At 48.5% G+C, this 20,284-nt stretch overlaps 1 protein-coding gene across 1 annotated transcript; it reads left to right on the top strand.

Moving 5' to 3' along the window:
* The first annotated feature begins 4,553 nt into the window (after positions 1–4,553).
* AQP8 (aquaporin 8) lies at positions 4,554–12,999 on the top strand. The gene is made up of 6 exons (XM_024744619.1): positions 4,554–4,637; positions 4,777–5,030; positions 7,718–7,844; positions 9,910–10,124; positions 11,564–11,698; positions 12,925–12,999. Exons 1-6 carry the CDS (start codon positions 4,626–4,628, stop codon positions 12,971–12,973), a joined length of 792 nt encoding a protein of 263 aa, XP_024600387.1. The 5' UTR covers positions 4,554–4,625; the 3' UTR covers positions 12,974–12,999.
* Positions 13,000–20,284: the final 7,285 nt, after the last annotated feature.

Here is a 20,284-nt window from a genome sequence, read left to right as displayed (position 1 = left end):
CACCTCATGATCTCAAGGTGGCTGCCATGGCACCAACATCACATTTTCCCCACAACAGTGCATCAAAGAACAACCTTGATGAAGCAAAGATAGACGTGTTGAGGCCCCAAAGTAGGACAGGGCAACAGCAATGGGAATGGTCCAGCTAAACATGACAAATGTCTGGTCAGCAAATGTCACAGCCATGACATTACTGCCAAGGACGTCTGAAATGCTCAGAACTGTGTAATAGGCCTCATTGGTCAGGATGTAGATGAGTGTCATAATTGGCATAGAAATCCCAATGGCCAGGGGCAAATTTCTTTCTGGGTTTTTGATTTCTTCTGTTACAAAATTAAGGGTGTCCCAACTTGAGTACGAGAAAGGGCAGAGTACTCTGCAAGTGCTCAGAATATCCCTGGCACAATTTAACAAGGCCCATGACAATGATGGCAATGGGTGCCAGGACCATGACATAAGTGAACATGTCCTGCACATGTGTGCAGCCATCAATATGAGAAAGGAGGATAGAGTGGTTTGCCAGGATAAGATGCAACCTGCTTTTGTACTCTATTTGGACCTGGTGGTGGATGGCAGACAGGTGCCGACAGATGCAGAGATGTCTTAAAATGTTTCTGTGCAAACAAAGATAAAAATTAGAGGCTTTGGTCATGTCAACCAGACCTGGGATTGGAAGGCTGAAAAGTTTTCCAGTCAAACAATTTCTTAGGAAGACATCATTTCCCTAGTGTACTGGTTATCCTGGTGGTTTGGGAGACCAGTGCATTGCATATGGAGACATCAGGCCACACAAAAATCTCACGTTGTGGAAATACATTGTTTTGCTTGAATGACATTCAGATTTTCTCAGGAGAACCACTGGTTTTGGAGCTACTGAGTCCAATCCTGGCTCTCGTGGGGGAGGGGCATGCAGCAAGGACTGACAGCTAGTTGGCCCAGGAGTCAGGGACGACAAATATCTGGATCTGAGACTTGAGTGAGCAGTAGAAGTTGGCCAAGAGGGCAAAAGAGAACTTCAAGCAGAGGGGATGGCATGGGCAGGGAGGGGGTGAGGGTGCAGGGCTCACCTGGCAAATCCTTTATGGTGGTTCATGTGGCAGGAGTTGAGTCCAGGGTAGACCTGTGTGGCTGCTATGGGAGTTGAGTTTGGCATTGACTGCCACAGAAGGTGCTAGAAAGTTTGAAGTCAGGGAAGGATAGGATTAGATTGACAGGCTGGGGAACAACAGCAACCACCATGTGGTGTGGTAGAAATTTCTGGGCGTTCACAAAATGCCTTTCTTTTTCCTTCTGGTCACACCACTAGACTGTGTTTCCCAGACTCTTCTGTGGCCAGGTGAAGCCATGTGATTGAGTTCTAGTCAATCAAATATGGAAGGAAGTGGTATTTGCCATTTCTAGGCCTACCCCACAAACCACCCCTGCACAGTCCTCCGCATTCTCTTCCCCCATTGGCTGGCTGGTGCAGATGATCTGAGGACCTAGATGGTGGATCTCCAAGGTGGAAGTAGCCTGGCTCCCTGAGTCACCATGTGATGAAGGGCCTGCTCTGGACTATTCTGTGAACAAGGAATCAATTTTTACTATGTTAAGCCATTGAAATGTTGGGGTTATTTGTTACGCACCTACTCTGACTAATGAGAACCATAATAAGAGCTACTGGTTGTTGGGCACCTGCTCTGGATTGGGCAGTGTACTAAGGGCATTGTCTCCCTTAATCTATACACCAATTCTACGGGGCTGGGTACCACCGTTAGCCCACTTTTACAGACAAGGAAACTGAGGCTGAGAGAGAAGCTAGGGGGCACAGGTGGAGAAGCTTGATCCCCAGACCTGGACCCAAGTGCCAAACTGTGCCCTGCTGGTTGCCAGTTTTAAAGGAATGGATTGAAATTGGGTGAGGCATCAGACATAGAGAACAGACTTGTGGTTGCCAAGGGGGTGGGTGGGAAAGGGATGGACTGGGAATTTGGGTTAATGGATGCAAAATATTTTATATAGAATGGATAAACAACTAGGTCCTACTGTTTAGCACTGGGAACTATATTCAATATCCTGTGATAAACCATAATGGAAAAGAATATGAAAAAGAATGTATATATATATATATATATATGTATAACAGAATCACTTTGCTTTACAGCAGAAATTAACACAACATTGTAAATCAACTATACTTCAATTAAAGAAAAAAAAAAGAAATTGGTTGAAACAAGAAGACCAGATGAGGAGTTGTAGTAATACCAGCTGGGAGTTCCTACCTGTGAAGTGGGAAAATAATAGATTATTGTGAATATTAATTATTGAAGGAATGCATGTGTGGTGTCCAGTGCAGGGTCTGCAGTTGGCAGGTGTATAGTGAATATTTAATTTGTTTTCAAGAGCCTAAGTAAGAACCGATGAAGGCTTGGGTGAAAACAGGAGAGAAATATTCCAGGAGCAGCACTTGGCAGAACTTGGGCAAAGAATGAGGGAGATGGGGGAGTTGAGGGTTGGACAACCATCTTATGTTGCAGGGAGGAGGGGAATAAGAAACATCTTGTACAATGTGCTGTGGGTGCAGAGGAGGGAGAGAACAGGTCTCGAGATAACCAGCAAGAGAGCAGCCCCCAAACCTTCTGAGATATGCAAATGTTCAATAGAGACGCTGCGTTCCAGGGCCTCGAGCTGCGAAGAGCTCTCAGCAAACTGTCAAACCCTTGTCCAGAGGCGTCTACTTCTGTCCCGAAGCAGATGCTTTTCATCTACACGGTCTTGAGCAGGTTCTTCAACTTCTTTGTGCCTCATTTTTATCATCTGAAGATGGGGATAAGAAGTCATAGGACTTACAGGGCTGTTGTGAACGTGTGCAGAGCGCTTAGCACAGCGTTAGATGGGTAATGAGTTATCAATAAATGGTGGAAATTTTCATTAAAATTCTCTTATCCCTGACATTACTTCTCTATCTCTACATACAATGCTCAGATAATAGTTATATGTATGAACATCGAAACAGCATCTTTGTCTTGATCACTGCTACATTTCCTGCCAGCTCTTAGGACAGTGGCTGGTTCACAGTAGGTATGTAAATATTTGCTGAATGTATGAGCATCTTTGAATGTATGAGTAAGGAAACCCATCTCTCTTTCCTTCCCTTCCTCCCTTCTTTCCTTCTTTCTTTCCATCCATCCACCCATCTGCCGATCCTTCCATCCATCTCTTCTTCTATCATCCATCCATCCATCCATCCATCCATTCATCCATCCATCATCTTAGAAAGGCTTAACCCACAAGTTTTTTTTCTTTCAGTTGTGAGTGTAGTGGCTTTACCCACAGGTTTTTTTTTTCTTTCAATTCAAAATATGTGTAACACAAAATTTACCATTTTAACCATTTAAGTGTATAGTTCAGTGATATTAAGTACATCCATGTTGTGCAACACCTCCAGAACTTTTTCGTCTTCCCCAACTGAAACTGGGTACCCATCACACAGTAACTCCTCATTCTCCCCTCCTCCCAGATCAAGGCAGCCACCATGCTACTTTCTGTCTCTATGCATGTGACTACTCTAGGTACCTCACATAAGTGGAATCACACAGTATTTGTCCTTTTGTGACTTAGCCCACAATCACAAAAGCTGTGTGATCCTGCGAAACTTAACCTTCCCGAATTTCCACTTCCTCATCTGTAAAGTGGCTGTAATAATAGTACCTACCTCATGGGGTTGTTGTGAAGTTTAAATGAGATAATACATATAAGGTACTTAGACCAGTACTTAGAAAGTGCTCAGTAAATATTCACATAAATACATATTCTAAATCAGCAGGCACTGGTATTGTGCTTATCGTGTGTCTGACTCTGTCATAACACTTTATGATCTTAACTAATTTAAGCCACACAACCCAATGTCATTGGTATCACCACTATCATCCATGCTGCATGGGAGAAAAAGTAAGGTGCAGAGAGGGTAAGCAACTGCTCAAGGTTACTCAGCTGGTTCACGGAAGAGCTGGGATTGAAATCCAGGCAGCCTGTTTCCAAAGTCCACAGGCTTTACCATTGCCTCTGCAATCTCCAGAGATGGTCATCCGTCTACACCCTCAGTCCTGGATCAGCCTATCAGCATGAGTCTGTGGAGGTGCCGGGGCCTCAGACACAAGGAGGTGTCCTTAGAAGTCCATGGAAAAATCACTGAAGATGAGTTTACCGTTACTTCCCTGGCGGGACCCTCCTTGTGTTCACTCACACACGTGGGTCTCCTCTGGGCCCCGGTGGTGACCAAGGGAGCTGGCGATCAGGGCCCTCCATCTCCTGCTGGGGCAGACCTGGAGCCCTCCCCAGGTGACGCAGCGAAGCCGACGCCTTTTGCCTTTGCTGGCAGAAAGCTCAGCAATCCTTGGCCACCCCCTGCCCTGCCTGGCTAAGGTTAAAAAGTGTTTCCTCTCCTGGGCCTCAGGGCCGCCTCCTACTGGGCTTTATTGCTTTCTTGACACCCTCGGGAGCCTCTGTAGCCCTTTAAAAGGGGCAGAGCCTGTAGTGGGCTGGAAGCCCCGGTCCTGGAGATAAGAGTGTCCTGTCCGGGAGAGCAGGTGTGGGTTTTCCAGCCAGCGCAGGCCAGAGTCCCGTCCTGAGTCACCTCCGCCCTGATGTCTGCAGAGGTGAGTACACTGCTGGCCTCTTCCTCTGCAGCCTGGCCATCCAAGCAGTTGCTGAGAATTAATTCAAGATTGGGGCACTGGGGGGCTTCTTTCTGGACTCTCCTCCCATCCGTGTCCCCCTCCGTTTCCCCCCCTTCAGGCAGCTGCATCCATGTGTGACCTGGAGTTTGGTGGCGTCAAGGTGAAGGAGCCCAGCGAGGGGGGCAGGTGGCGTGGGTGCTGGTACGAGCGGTTTGTGCAGCCCTGCCTGGTTGAACTGCTGGGCTCTGCCCTGTTCATCTTCATCGGCTGCCTGTCGGTCATCGAGAACGGGACCGACACTGGGCTGCTGCAGCCGGCACTGGCCCATGGGCTGGCCCTGGGCTTGGTCATCGCCACGCTGGGGAGTATCAGGTGGGAACAGCTCTGAGCACTCTGCCTGGTGCCAACCTGGGGAGCCAGGCAGGGAGCAGAGCTGTGGGCAGGGACCCCTGGGCACATGCCCAGGATCCCAAAAGCAGTGTGGGCAAAATGTGGGTTGGGCGAGGGGTCAGGCTGCTTGGGTTTGAATCCTGGCTCTTCAGCCTATGAGCTCTGTGGCTTTGACCAAGTCACTCCCCAAACCCAAACTTCCCACCTATGAAATGCGAACAGTGGGAGTATTTTCTAAATCTTATTTCTCAAGCCAACACATGAAGGAGAAAGGCCGGGTAACTCGTCCAGAGTCCCATGGTAGAGCCAGGAGGCAAACCAAGCTGTCTGTCCTAAACCCAGCATCTCCTGGGGAAGGCACGAGAATGAAATGATGTGAAGAGCTTAGTCTATAGTAAGCGCTCAGTCACTGTTGGTTGCTGTGTTATTGTTACCTTTAGGACGGGGCATTTTGCTCCAGCCTAGGGTAAGGCAGAGTTATGCAGAAGAACCCGCCGGGGGGGGGGCAGGGAGGCCTGAAGAGTTCCCCTTGCATAGCCCTCCCCTGGACAGGAGCTCCACCGGGAGGTCGTGGGCTCCCAGGAGAACCAACCACAATGACAAATGTCTTGGATGGAGTGTCTGTCAGGGGCCTCTAGAACCTGGTTGGTCTGTATTTAATCTCACACAGAAAACAGATCTGAGTAAGGAAATTGAAATACTGTTTCCAGAAAAGCAGAATAGAAAGAGAACTTTAACATTTCTCTTTAAATATCTAAGGGAAGCTGCAGGTGGGATGAAAAACACAGAGTCTTCTGTTCGACGATGGGTCTGGGATTGAAGGCAACCTTTGTCACTGCTTAGCTGGGTGACCAGGGCAATTAGCTGAACCTCTCTATGTTCAGTGAAATAAAAGGGGATGGTAATAATAGCTGATATTTATTGAGTACTAACTATATGCTAGCACTCTATATGAACATGTATTAATTATCTTTGCAACAGCCTTTACGAGGTAGGGATCACTGAGGCACAGAGAGGTTATGTAAGTTGCCCACGGTCATACAGCTCTTCGGTGGCAGAGCTAGGGTTTGAACCCAGGCCAGCTGGCAGGAGAGAACATCACTTTGCGCTGCAGGAGACTGCCTACCTGAAATGCCAGCCTTTTATTCAGCCATCTGTTTTTTGTCAACAAATATTTATTCGGTACCTACCGTGTGCCCAGCACTGACTCTGAGGTTATTGGAGCGCCCGACACAGCACCTAGCACCAGAGTAGGTGTTCAATAAGTATTTGTTGAGCAAGCCATGGATGAGTAAGCTAAGAAGGTGTCTTGATTGTTCTACTGTTAATGAGTGTGAAGTGTCCCAGCCTTCTGGTAGAACCACACTCTGAGTGACAGTGTCTCTCCCCGTTTGGGCTGCGGGACCTGGTGGCGAGGCTGATGGCCGAGAGGGTTCTAAGTCTCCCTCCTGCAGGAGGCCACCTCACCTCCACCTTCACCTCTCTGCTTTGGCAGAGCCCAGGCTAAGTTTGGTCATGGACCTGAATTGAGGCCAAGTAAGCCTGGCTGCCCCTCTCCCTGCCGGTCAAGTCTGAGATCAGCTGGTGCTTCCTGATCCTGCAGGAAGCTCACCCAAGGGCCTGTGCACAGAGCTGCACCTGACAAGTTGGGGCAGCTGGTCCTGAAGTGTGAGCGTGTTGGACAAAGTCCCTGTGTCCAGAGCCAGGGTCCTCTGTCCAGTCTCAGCTCAGTGCCCTGTGCCCGTTGGGTGGGCAGGCGCATTGGTGGGCTCTAAACATCTGGGTTGACATGGGGGGCCTTGGGGTCACTGTCCCTCTTATTGGGTGTGTCCATCCCAGGCACCAGCGGGATTGGTGAGCCAGCCTCTCAGGATAGTTCCTTCATCTGAGTGGGACTGGATGGGATGCCAATGGGGGTAGCAGGGCATTGGGGGGCCCTCTAGGCTCTGAGGCTTGGACTGGTTGAGCATCTTGGTGAAAAGGAAGGCTCTTGGCCCGTGACCTCTGGAAGGACCAGCCAAGTTGAACCAGCCCTTTGGCCTAGGTTTGACTTGGTCTAATTCCCTTCACATCCCAAACTCCAGATCCCAATCCCAACTTAATCATGAACCTCTAGCCTCGATCCTGATTCCCAGTGCCATTTCCAGGAACCTCTAATCTCAATTTTACAGGCAACACTAGTCACACTTTCAGACCAAAAATAGGAATTTTACTGGTTGAGTTCCACCAATAAAAAATTTCATTGGTTGAGTTCAATCAGGAGCTGTTGTTCAGGGCCTGGTTTCTTCTAAGGGGAGGCCAGGATACCTGTCTTGGGCTGTGAGTTTGAAGCCTGGGGTCTCATTCTGACCTGTGGCCACGGCTCTGAAGGGCTGGATGCAGCTCTTAGGGGCTCTGGAAAGAGCCGAGGGACAGTTTCCCACCGTATTCTTGTCTGGGCCACCCTGGGGTCTGGGTGTAGGACGGGAATGGTGCTGCCCTCCCCTCCCAGGCTCTCCCCCACCACTTGGCACCTCGGGGAAAGTGGGCTTAATTTGGTGCCTGTTTTCTACCTGGGCTGCCCTTGACAGACTCCGGCCCCTCAAGGCCACCTGGGGAGGTGGTGGGGCTGCCGGGACCCAGTGCCTGGGCCTCGGCCTCACGACTCCTTCTGCTTTTGTGGGTGACAGCGGTGGACACTTCAACCCTGCAGTGTCCCTGGCAGCCGTGCTGGTCGGAGGCCTCCACCTGATCATGCTCCTTCCCTACTGGATCTCCCAGCTGTGTGGGGGGCTGATTGGGGCCGCCTTGGCCAAGGTGGGTGATCCCCCAGGGGGCTGGGCTGGGGGCTTTTGCTCTGATGGGGCTGCTGGGGTGGGCGAGGGGCAAGGAGTGGGGACTGTCCAGTTCTTTTTTAAAAAATTGATTGATTGGCTGCGTTGGGTCTTCATTGTCACGCTTGGGCTTTCTCTAGTTGTGGGGTGAGTGGGGGCTACTCTTCCTTGCAGTGCACGGGCTTCTCATGGCAGTGGCTTCTCTTGTTGTGGAGCACGGGTTCTAGACTCAGTAGCTGTGGCTCGCGGGCTCAGTAGTTGTGGCTCGCGGGCTCTAGAGCGCAGGCTCAGTAGTTGTGGCGCGTGGGCTTAGTTGCTCCGCGGCATGTGGGATCTTCCCGGAGCAGGGCTCGAACCCATGTCCCCTGCATTGGCAGGCAGATTGTTAACCACTGCGCCACCAGGGAAGTCCTGTCCAGTTCTTTTCCTGTTGCCTCCAATGAGATTGGGTGGACCTTTCTACCTTGGAGGGGACACTCAAAGGGCCTTTGGTTTCCTCCAAACCCACCCTGTTCTGTCTGTGTCTGGACACAGCCCTCCCTAGACAGACCAGGAAGCGGAATTCAGGACTCAAGGTTTCTGTTCCTGAGTCCACTTCTGGATTTAGACAATTCTAGTTTTTTCGTTCATTCATTCATTCACTTCATTCATGCTACAAACATCTCACTAAGCACTGTCTGAGGGTACAGGATACACAGGGTTATTCTCCTCGAGAAACTCCTGAACTGACTTCTCTGTGTGTTCTCCAGTTTGCCTGCCTTTAAACTGAGCTACTCTGCCTTAAATGGGAGTTAATGCTCAAATTACTGGAATCCTCCCATTGCGGTAGGAAGGCTAGCTCTTCCTCTCAAGCCACAGAATTTCTATAGCTCTACACGTAACTCCATGGAAGGACTTCCCTCCTCCCTCTTTGCCTGCCTGACTTCCTTGTTTCCTTCTTTCCTTCTCTCTCTTTCCTTCCTGCTGTTTTGAAGTCTCAACCAGGGACCCTTCAAATTGGAAGCCTTGCTTGGCTTGTGTTGGGGGTGGGATTGGAGGGAGTGGGGAGGTGGGAAGGGGTGAAGGGGGCACCCTGTTGGCTTGCCTGGGGTTTGGTCTGTGGCTCTAAGCGCTGCCCATTGCAGACTTTGGTCTCGAATCCCATCTTGCTGTCGTCCCTGCCCTGGTCTCCCTGTGCCCCCATTTGAGACCCTGCTCCCCTGTCTGTTTAGAACGGGGCCCGGACCTTGCTGCTCTGATTCCCAGTGGAAAGCAGTGCTGGGACTCTCCCTCAGGCCTGGTCACTTGTAAACTTGTCCAACATGGTGGAGACCAGTGTGGGGCAGAAGTGGTCATTCACTGGGTGCCCTCCCCCCTCCCCGAGCACTTGGTAGAATCCTCTCATTTAATCTCCAACTTGACTAGAAGCCTGCATCAGTCCTTAAAGAGCACTCCCCACCTGGGCCCAGGGCTATTACCATGACCATACCTACTTTACAGAGGCGGAAGCAGAGGCACAGAGAAGGCAATAATTTGCCCAAGTTCAAATGAACTGGGGAGCAACTGAGCCTGGATTTGAGTCCCGGGTCCAGAAGCTTGTCTGCACTGCAGTCTTCCCTTCCCAGGTGTCGTGATGACCCCAAGGCCGATTTCCTGGGAAGCCAATGGGGCTTAAGCTTCAGGGCTCTTCTCATCCCTTCGAAGTGGCCTTTTAGGGGGCTGGTAATGTGTTTACCTGGGTATGTGTGTTTGCAGAGTTTGTAAAAATAAGGTATTTTAGTATTCTTTCTCAAAGAGGGTCATATAAGTTACATACCCTTCAGGCCTACAGTACCTGGAGCCACCGCTGGGTTATCCCCATTTACAGAAGAGCAAAATGAGGCTTAGGGAAGTCCAATAGCTCAGGCAAAGCCGCACTGTAGGAACTGGTGGAGCTGGGATGTGGGTCCAGATATGTCTGACTGCACATTGGACAGGACCCTTCCCTGGTTCAAAAGGATGGGGCCCCTCCCGTCAGCTCCCAGCTGTCTCTCCACCGGCAACATGAGGCTGAGCACTGCTCACTGCAGGCGGTGAGTTCCGAGGAGAGGTTCTGGAACGCGTCTGGGGCAGCCTTCGTGACGGTCCAGGAGCCCAGGCAAGTGACGGGGGCAGTGGTGGCAGAGATCATCCTGACGGCACTGCTGGCACTGGCTGTATGCCTGGGCACCATAAACGAGAAGACGCAGGGTCCTCTGGCCCCATTCTCCATCGGCTTCTCTGTCACCGTGGACATCCTAGCAGGGTGAGTGCCCCTTGGCTGTGGGACCACAGTGCTTAGACCTGGGCTGAGGCTCGCCCCTGGAGGAGGGCAGGTCTGCTGAGCTTACCTGAGGGTTGCCAATAGAAGCCACACAGGTAATGTAAACGGGGGAAGTGGGCTGGCGGGAGGCACACAACAGGGAATGGTGGGGACTGTGGCATCTAAGGAGGCCACCACCACGCACCTCTGATAAGTTATCGCTGTGTGGGAATATGGGCTTGGGGCAACCCTTCTAATTTCATTCTAGGGAAGTCAGAAGACTGGATTTTTATGTGAATTTTCTACTTTTTGTAGTATCAATAAACCATTTCTGTGGACTGTGTTTATCCTGCCAGCAGGCAGCCAGTTTTTAGCCTCAGACTTACAAAGAGCTTCCACACCCGTTGTCTCATTTATCTAGAGCCTCTTAGTAGGCTTGGGAAGGCATTAAGGAGACAAAGGATTATTTCTTCCCTTTTATATATGAGGAAACTGGGGCTCAGAGAGGACACAAGTGACTTATTTAAGGTCATTGGGAAGTGGCAAATTAAATGAGAGATCTAGGACAAGGGCCCCTGCTAAATATAGGGGATGAGGGAGCTCCTTCCTACAGGCCAACTCCTTCCTTTCTTCTTGGACACAGGACCAAGTGTAGCCTTTCTCTGCTCTGCCTCCAGCCCTAAGTCATCCTTTAGGAGGTGGAGTCTGGGGAAATGCATGTGCAGAGCTGTGGCAGTGCTTTGATGCCTCCTAGTGGCTTTTGGTTCACTTGTAAGCCTACTGACTCATCCAGTTGGCTTTGGCTGCTGGCCACAGGTGGGGTCTGTGAGGGGTGAGGCCTGAGTGAGGACCCCAGCTTGAGTGAATGGGGCAAGGTACAGACGCCGGGACTAGAGAGGTGCTCTTGGGGAACAGTCCCTCTTCGGGAGATGCTGGGTCCCTAGCTTGTGGTGCAACGAAGGCCTCAACCAGGTCAGCTAGATTAGAGTTAGCACTTGGAGAAACATGAGCTCTATGAGGTATGTACTTTCATCTCAGCTGAAACACAGAGAGGTTAAACAAAGGTCATAGCTAGAAATAGCTGGGCTGGGTTTTGAATCTAGGTCTGCTTGACCCCAAAGTTCATATAGCTGAAAACTGCTTACTTTGCCTTATCAACTCTGGAGGAGGAGTAGATCCATCTTCCTTCCTGCCATCACTGAACAGGCACTACTTGCTGCCCATTCTTCTAGAAGGGTGTGTGGGGAGTGGCAGACTGTAGGGAGGACTCTGGGGAGGGGGTCAAGCCTTTCACTTTGGAACCTCCCAGATTGCCATGATATGGTAGCTTAGAGGGGGTTTCTGGGTAGCGTGTGACTTAGGCCTACTTGGGGAAATGAACTTGGGTGAGTCGGAGCTCCTTGACTGAGATTCTGCCGACCATTGTGGCTGGGTGTTTGTAGGGGAGCTGTGTCTGGAGCCTGCATGAATCCTGCCCGTGCCTTTGGACCGGCTGTGGTGGCCAACCATTGGGACTTCCACTGGATCTACTGGCTGGGCCCGCTCCTGGCCAGCCTGCTTGTAGGAGTGCTCATCAGGTAGGAATGTGACACAGGGTCATGGCCCATCTGGTGGGCATGGTGACAGTTCCTAGAACATCCAGGTCTAGAGGGCTAGGGTCTCGCTTGGGTTTGGAGAAGAGAAGAGGAAGCCTTCTTCAGAGGCAAAGATTATGGCTCTGAGACCTTTGGTGGCAAGTGACAGAAATCCACCTGAACACAGCTTTCATCATAAAGGGGAACTCGTTGGCTCACATAATTGAAAAGTTCACAAGTGGCCCTGGCTTTGGTGGGAGCTCAGACAGTGTCTTCAGGGCTTGGTCTTTTTAGGCTCTACTGTCCTCTGGGTAGATTTCATGCTTGGATAGGCTCTCCAGTAGAGGCAAAGATGCCCACCAGGCACTCCAGACTTACATCCTAGCAGGTTAATAGCTGGAAACAGAACAACAGCTCTTACAAAGGTCCTGGCTCTGCTGTTCTCTGAGTTGGACTGGTCCAGCTTGGGCCATGTCTACCTCTGAATCGATCTCTAGCCATGGGGCCAGGCACTCTTATTGGCTATGTCTGGAGCATGAATCTTATCCTGGAGTTGGGGTGAGGTCAGCCTCACCTGAACAACTGTATGGACTGAAAGTAGGGGAGAAAGAGCTCCCCACAGGGGTGTTGTACAACTCAAGGGACCCTGTCCACATAGAACACCATGTTAGTGGTGTCCCCAAGAGCATGCATGTCATGAGATGCCAATCACGTAAGACACAATGTGAGCAGTGCTCCCTGGAGCTGGGCAATGGGTAAGAAGGTTGATAGTGTTATCAGAAGGATAATATCCGCTTGACCGCTTCTCCTCCAGCTCTCTTCTGGTGAACCTCAAGGATCCAGAGTGTCCTTCCTTTCTGCTCCAGGTTGTGCAGGGATACAAGTAGGTACAGTGCCCGCTGTCTGGACGAGGACAGGCACTGGGCTGAGCTGATCTAGACTGCTTGCATCGCTGCCTGTCTGCAGTCCTGGCTTAGCCTATGGATTAATGAAAAGCATCACAAGTAATTCTCTGATGCTTTCAGAATGGTGGAGATGGGGATCTTCAGGAAAAGGGTTAGAGACCCAACAGGAAAGAGTTTCTCCCTCTCCCCAGGGAGATCTGGCTCTTGAGGCTGGAGATGCTCAGGAAGGCGTCTCTCTGGAGAATTCTGGGCCTGGAGACATTTGATGGAGGGTTGGGTCTCTCCCAGAGATGCAGAGACCTCACTGGGCCACCTTTTTTGTAGGTTCTTCATTGGAGATGGGAAAACCCGCCTAATACTTAAGGGGCGGTGAAGCTGAGATGGTGGAATTCCTGCTGCCCTAGGGGCCCTCAGTGGACCTGTCCTGGACTGCAGACCAGACAGGTCTGCATTTCCTGCCGGGGCAGAGCTCTGAGAAGTGACTGATACGCTTCCCCTGACTTGGGTCTGGCTTTTCAGATGTGCTGGTTCTTTCGAATTCCTTTGTGCTCATCAGAGACCTCAGCCTGGGGAATGTGTTGCCAGCAATGCCCAGAGACAGATAGCAACAAGCACAACAGAAGAGCTTTTCTTGACAGGGAAGGTCCCAGGAGCAGAAGAATGGGTGGAAGAGGTGGCCGTTTATGTGTCTCCACTCACTTCCCTCCTCCCCTTTCTCCTTCTCTTGTTCCCCGATTCCTCTGTTATAGAAGGGCCTTCTTTGGTCTTTTTCCTTGCGGCCTGTGCTGTCAATCTAGCTTTGCAATAAATAGTCCAATGTTTCCTTCTGTGTGCCCACTGGCTGGCCTTTCCTTTCAGAAATGGACACCACTGGGGGGGAAGCAAAAGTCTGGGTTGAGCTTTAGGTGTCCAGAGTCTAATTAGCTCGAGCCCAGCTTAGAGTCCAGGGCCAAGGCAGGTACTCAGAGTGCAGACCAACCCAAAGCCCGTCTCCCTCTCAGCCAGCGCCAAGGGAGCTCTGTCCGGAGCTCAGAGTCCGTTCTGGAGTCCAGTTTGGACTCTGGTCAGAATCAGTTCCAGATCACAGACCTCAAGACCCTGCAGAAGAGCCCAGTGCAGACTCCAGGGCATGGTTTAGTGCCCAAAGCTATCCAGGACATGGACTGACCCACTCATGGCACTCCAGCTGGGGATGCGGGTGGGTATGGGGGTGGACCAGAGCTGCAAGGATTTCCCAAGGAAATATATAACGTGGCATAATACAGGTCTGGAGAGACAGAGGCATTTAGATGGAAGATATGAGTATAGTGAATAACTAAGGATAAAAAAAGAATAAAAAGGCACGTTCTGAAGTTCACACCTTAAAAATAGTGTGTATCTTCTCTACAAGAATCTATGGGTAATTTATGGAAGGTGATCATTCTAACACCGCAAAGGGGTGCTAGGGAAAAATAATTCTCAACAACGAACAAAAACATCACCCACTTCTACCAGACAAGCAAAATACTCACCTGAGTAAAAAGGAAGAAAATACTCACTGGAGAATATTACCAATGCAATGAGAGATTGCCTGTTGAGAAAATGGTCACTACCCAAATATCCAAGACATTTTGGAGAAAAAGAGAATAATAAATTTCAATAACAACAAACCTAAAGAGAAGAGCTACTCAGACAACCTGTGTTCAATGATGTGAAGGTAATTGTAAAAATAGCTACTGACACTAATTGAGCACTTTCTACATGCCAGGATCTGCTTTGTGTTCGAAACATGTGGTAATTTATTTCATTTTCACAACTGTACAGGTACATATTATTGTTATTATTTTTTTTTTCATGCTATATATGAGGAAAGTGAGGCATAGAGAAGTCAAATTACTTACTCAAGGTCACTCAGGAAGTGGCAGAGCTGAGATTCAAATCCCAGTGGTCTGGCTCCAGAGTCTGGGCTCTTATACTGTTCATGTAATCTTAAGACATATAGCTGCACTTAAAGACAAATAGCAGGGGCTTCCCTGGTGGCGCAGTGGTTGAGAGTCCGCCTGCCGATGCAGGGGACAAAGGTTCGTGCCCCGGTCCGGGAAGATCCGCGGCTGGGCCCGTGAGCCATGGCCGCTGAGCCTGCACGTCCGGAGCCTGTGCTCCGCAACGGGAGAGGCCACAACAGTGAGAGGCCCGCGTACCGCAAAAAAAAAAAAGAAAAGACAAATAGCGAACATTAACTCATGGGGTTAAGAACAAACAGAATTGTTAACAGGGAAACTGTGCAATAATAGGAAGAGCCGTTAGGGTTAGTCAGGAAAGGATGAGTCTTTGCTGGAAGAACATCTAGTAAGAACTTGTAATTTATCCAGTAGATCAAATGAATAGGCTGATAGGAAAGGATGGTAAATGATGTGCTCAAAGAACCCAAGTGAAGAGAGGAAAGGCAAAGAACTCAATGAAGGCAAATTCAAGACCCAGCGTACGCGCTGATGGACCTACTTCAGTTAAGAAGTAGGACTCTGGAGTCAGCTGAACCTGGGTTCAGATCCCAGCTTCACCACACTTACTAGCTGTGTGACCCTGCCTGGGCAAGTTATTTAAGCTCTCTGAGCTTCAGTTTCCTCAGCAGCAGGCATATTGTGTGGGTCCAATGAGTTAATGCAATGGGAAGGACTTAACACGGCACCTAGCATGCAGTAAATGTTCAGTAAAAGTTTGAAATCAGAAACAACACATTAGAAAACTCACAAAGAGAGAAAAACATTAAAAGTTACTACATCCTTTGGCGAAATAATGAAATCAACCTTTGGTAAATCTAGTAAATAACAAAATAGTTACATATATATATACGTGTATATACACACAGCCATACACACACATGCGTACACGTGTACAGCTAACGTTTATTGTTTATTATGTGCTCGGCACTGTGCAGAATGCTTTCCATGCATATTTCATTTAGTCCTCACACAACAATCCCATGAGGTAGTGTAGTGGGTTGAATAGTGTCCCCACTTAAATTCATGTCCACTTGGAACCTCAGAATGTGACCTTGTTTGGAAACAAGGGCTTTGCAGACCCAAGTAAAGTAAGGGTCAAGACGAACCATACTGGATTAGGGTGGGCCCTAAATCCAATGAAAGTGTCCTTATAAGAGACAGAAAAGGACACAGAGAAGGTGGCCATATGGAAGGACCGAGGCAGAGTTATGGTATCACATGATAGCACCAGGAGTCACCAAGAGCTAGAAGAAGCAAGGAAGGGTTCTCCCCGCAGCCTTTGGAGGGAGTGTGGACTGCTGACGCCCTGATTTCAGACTTTTGGCCCCCAGAATGGTGAGAGAATAAATACCTGTTTTTTTAAGTCACCGAGGTTGTGGTCATTTCTAGGGACAGCCTCAGGAAATGAATACAGGTAGCCACTCTTACTCTTCCCATTTTCCAGAGGAGCAAATGGAGATCCTAAGAGATGACATTACCCAGAGTCACATACTTAGTACATTGGTGGAGCCAAAATATAAGGTACGTTTGACTGCAGGGTTCATAAGGGACAGTATGTCACCTGACTACTTGCCCCTTAGTCCCCCATGAAGAGGGGGACAGAAGCACGTGTATGATAACTCCTCTCACTCCTAACTTGCAATTGGATTTCAAGTCCCGCTCTTCATATCCATTTCTAGACCACAAGCTCTCAAGAGGAAGATCGATGTTAATTCCTCTTTGTGATTCCACATTATTGGGCTCACTGCTGTACAGAAGGGACTGAGTACTTGTTGACTGAAAGAATGGCATAGGCGGGTCCTAAGGACTCTCAGATTCATTCTGACCCTACAGAGGAGAATCCAAAATTGACCCAGATCACCTAAGTTTACCTCCACCCCACCTCCTGTCTTCTCAGGAACAACGAGGTCACAGAATTTTAGGATGTTAGAGCTGGAAACTCTATGGCAGTAGTAAAAAGCAGTTGCTACGAGTTTGGATTCCGAGAAAGATCCAAGTTTAAATCTCAGAACATTGGCTTTTTTGCTGTATAAGTTTGAAGAAGTTATTGAACTTCTCTCAGCCTCAGTTTCCTTAAAAGGGGAAACCTGCCTCAGAATGTTTGTGAGGATACGTGTTTGTAAAGCATTAGCACAATGCCTCATACCTAGTAAGTGGACAGTGTGATAGCTCTTATATTTATTATTGTCTAATCAAAATTTTTTTTTCCCCGGCACTGTGTGGCACGCAAGATCTTGGTTCAAACCCGTGCCCCCTGCAGTGGAGTGTTAACCACTGGACTGCCAGGGAAGTCCCTCTAATCAAAGGTTTTGAAATGTGCAGGTATCAGAATCATGGCAAGGGAGCGGAGCTCTGGCAAGAAGATTCTAAACGGACTTTGCACGCATGTATTTTCTCAATCAACTATCTTCATATAAGGATCTTTGGGCCTCTTGAAGGGAAAATGTTGGGAAGCACTCATGCTGTCCAATCCCAAAACCCAGAGAGGCGAGCTAAATAATTTGACTATAATCACACAGTGATCTAGTGGCAGAGCTCAATTAGAATCCAGGATTTTGGACACACTCGCTAGGGTTTTTTTCTACTGCAGCAGGCATGTGCTGCTTTATACCCTTGGGGCACAAGTACTGATTCATTTCCGTTTGTGAGAATCGGCTTGAGTCCTCATATTCTGTGTTGTTGAGAAGCCTAGTATTATGTTCTCGCATCTTCCCTCACCAGACTGTCCAAGAACTCTGAGAGTTCAAGCAATCCAAAGGGGAAGTATGCCAATCTTCTACCTTCATGTCCTAACTTTTAATTTTATTTTTTAAAAATTTAATTATTTATTTGGCTGTGCCAGGTCTTACTTGCAGCATGGGGATCTAGTTCCCTGACCAGGGATCGAACCCAGGCCCCCTGCACTGGGAGCATGGAATCTTAACCACTGGACCACTAGGGAAATCGCTTTATTTTACTTTTAATATTAAAAAAATTTTTATTGAAGTATAGTTGATTTACAATGCTGTGTTAGTTTCAGGTGTACAGCAAAGTGATTCAGTTTTATATATATATACCTTTTCAGATTCTTTTCCATTTTAGGTTATTACTTTTGCTGTGTTGGGTCTTTGTTTCTGTGCGAGGGCTTTCTCTAGTTGTGGCAAGCGGGGGCCGCTCTTCATCACGGTGCGTGGGCCTCTCACTATCGCGGCCTCTCTTGTTGTGGAGCACAGGCTCCAGACGCGCAGGCTCAGTAGTTGTGGCTCACAGGCCTAGTTGCTCCGTGGCATGTGGGATCCTCCCAGACCAGGGCTTGAACCCGTGTCCCCTGCATTAGCAGGCAGATTCTCAACCACTGTGCCACCAGGGAAGCCCCATTTTAGGTTATTAAAAGATTGAATACAGTTCTCTGAGCTATACAGTAGGTCCTTGTTGTTTATCTGTTTTATCTATAATAGTGTATATCTGTTAATCCCAACCTCCTAATTTATCCTTCCCCACACCCTTTCCCCTTTGGTAACCATAAATTTGTTTTCTGTGTCTGTGAGTCTATTTCTTGTTTTGTAAATAAGTTCATTTGTATCATTTTTTAAGATTCCACATATAAGTGATATATTTGTCTTTGTCTAACTTACTTCACTCAGTATGATAATCTCTAGGTCCATCCATGTGCTGCAAACGGCATTATTTTATTCATTTTTATGGCTAATATTCCATTGTATATTATACCACATCTCCCTTATCCATTCATCTGCCCATGGTCTTCCTGCTCTAACTTTTTACTTTGTGCCTGCTGCAGCTGCCATTTTATAGCTGAGTCGGTCACACTTGTCTCGGCCAGGGTGGTTTCTAGAAAGAGGGGTTGTTTACTGACAATTCCACCACTTCCACACCAAGCACACCTGTGTGCTCCACCGGCTCCATGCTCATGTATCCAAGCAACTCTTAAGGCCGGGCCTTTCGGGTCTTGCCCCCATCCCCTCTATCCCCACACTGCCATTTTCCTCCAGAGTCCTACCACCTCAAAGTGGGTTCAGGCATTCGCCTCTCTTGGGACCCAAAACCATTGCTTCCCTTCTGAGTCCCTGGACCCACCATGGTGTTTGGAGGTTGTGACTAGCTTTGTTCCTTTTGGTGTTTGAGACACAAAGCATTCATTCTCCTCCCTTAAAATCTAATTGCCTTAACTGGTTTATAGGAATTGAAAATTTGTAGCCTTAGAGATTTTTTTTCCCCTTAGAGATTTAAAGTCTCTCATCTAACTCCCACACGTGGGTCAGTTCACAGACTTAAATCTCTATAAAGGAATGGAAGATCAGGTAATCTTGTGGAACAATTATGATGTAACAACGCACATGAATATTGAGCCATTTTTTTCTTTTTAATATTTAGTTTTTGGTTGCATTCAGTCTTAGTTGTGGCACACAAGATCTTTCATTGCAGTGCGCGGGCTTCTCTCTAGTTGTGGCACGTGGGCTCAGTAGCCCTGTGGCATGTGGGATCTTGGTTCTCTGACTAGGGATCAAACCGGCATCCCCTGCATTGCAAGACAGATTCTTAACCACTGGACCATCAGGGAAGTCCCTATTCTGAGCCTTTGTCTCTGTTTCCTCTAAAAACGTTGTGGCCATTTACTCAAGGAAAATATAGAAGATGTAGAGGGACTCGCAGATACTGACCCTGAGCAGTTATAATTCTTGAGAACCTTGGGTGCTATTGCAGTTGGCTGCTTATAAAGTCCAGGTGAGAGATACACTTTGTCTGGAATCTACCTCATGTCTAGGTGAACTGGCTCTAAATCCATCCTATGATTCTTACAGTTTCTAAGAGTATAGTTGGAAATACATCCTCGGCAAGTGACAAAATCTCTACACTGACTCTATGACCCATGGAGTTGGAGTTGTTATGGGAAGAAGGGCTAAGTGGAAGCCACTGGGACTCTTTAAATCAAATAGTAAACCAAAGGCACCACCGTATCTGGGGAAATCATGTCAAGACTTGTTCCAGCAGCAGAGGCTGTGGTTGAGTGCCCCTCCAAGAACACACACAGTGTGTGCCTCCAAGACTAACTCCACTCTAGAATTAGAGCCAAACATTTTCTGGGACAATGGCAGTGACAACTATCAGAGGACTGCAGCACAGGAATAGGTGTGGACTCCCAAGAGATCCCTGCTAGCTGCGGGGAGAACAGTGGGCTGGAAAGAAACTGAAATTCTCTTGAGCTACGAGGATCAGCTTTTATTATCCCTTGGATAAGTTCCCTTTTTCCTTGATAGAAGACAGCCTTCAAATTATGGCAAAAACCAACGGGAGTCATTTATTTTAGACATTTATTTCACATACAAGTTTTCAAGAAGACATCTAAGTGAACATTAATACAAAACAATGAGTAGACATACATTTATACTTGGAATGCATTCAGAGGTAAAGGCTCATCACTACACAAGTCACTCAGACGCGCCTTGCATTTGGGGCTTCCCCAGCTCCCTCAGAGTTGAATCGTGTCTGTCACTGGGCACCAGAGCTCCCAAAATAGGCTTTCTCCACTGCAGCTACCTGCCACTGCCTGTCGAGGTGACTCAGGGGCTGCCTGCGGTTGAACATGAATGATTTGTCCTTTCTCCTCACTGAGCAAGCTCCCGGACTGCTCACAGCATCCTCTTGCTAAAGTATGGGGTGGATTCAGTGCGGCCCGAAATGCTGCCTGTGGTGGCGAGCCAGGG

This window comes from Neophocaena asiaeorientalis, unplaced genomic scaffold (assembly GCF_003031525.2).
Source record: "Neophocaena asiaeorientalis asiaeorientalis breed wild unplaced genomic scaffold, Neophocaena_asiaeorientalis_V1.1 scaffold91, whole genome shotgun sequence".
NCBI lineage: Eukaryota > Metazoa > Chordata > Mammalia > Artiodactyla > Phocoenidae > Neophocaena > Neophocaena asiaeorientalis.
The sequence above is the reverse complement of the archived record's forward strand: the minus strand, read 5'-3'. Positions and strand labels throughout refer to the sequence as shown.

Bases quoted from the DNA above. Each gene is read 5' to 3' on its own strand.
- AQP8 (XM_024744619.1), top strand. The intron at 5,031-7,717 runs GTGGGAACAGCT...TGTGGGTGACAG, and splicing joins GCCACGCTGGGGAGTATCAG to CGGTGGACACTTCAACCCTG. The intron at 7,845-9,909 runs GTGGGTGATCCC...TGCTCACTGCAG, and splicing joins TTGGGGCCGCCTTGGCCAAG to GCGGTGAGTTCCGAGGAGAG.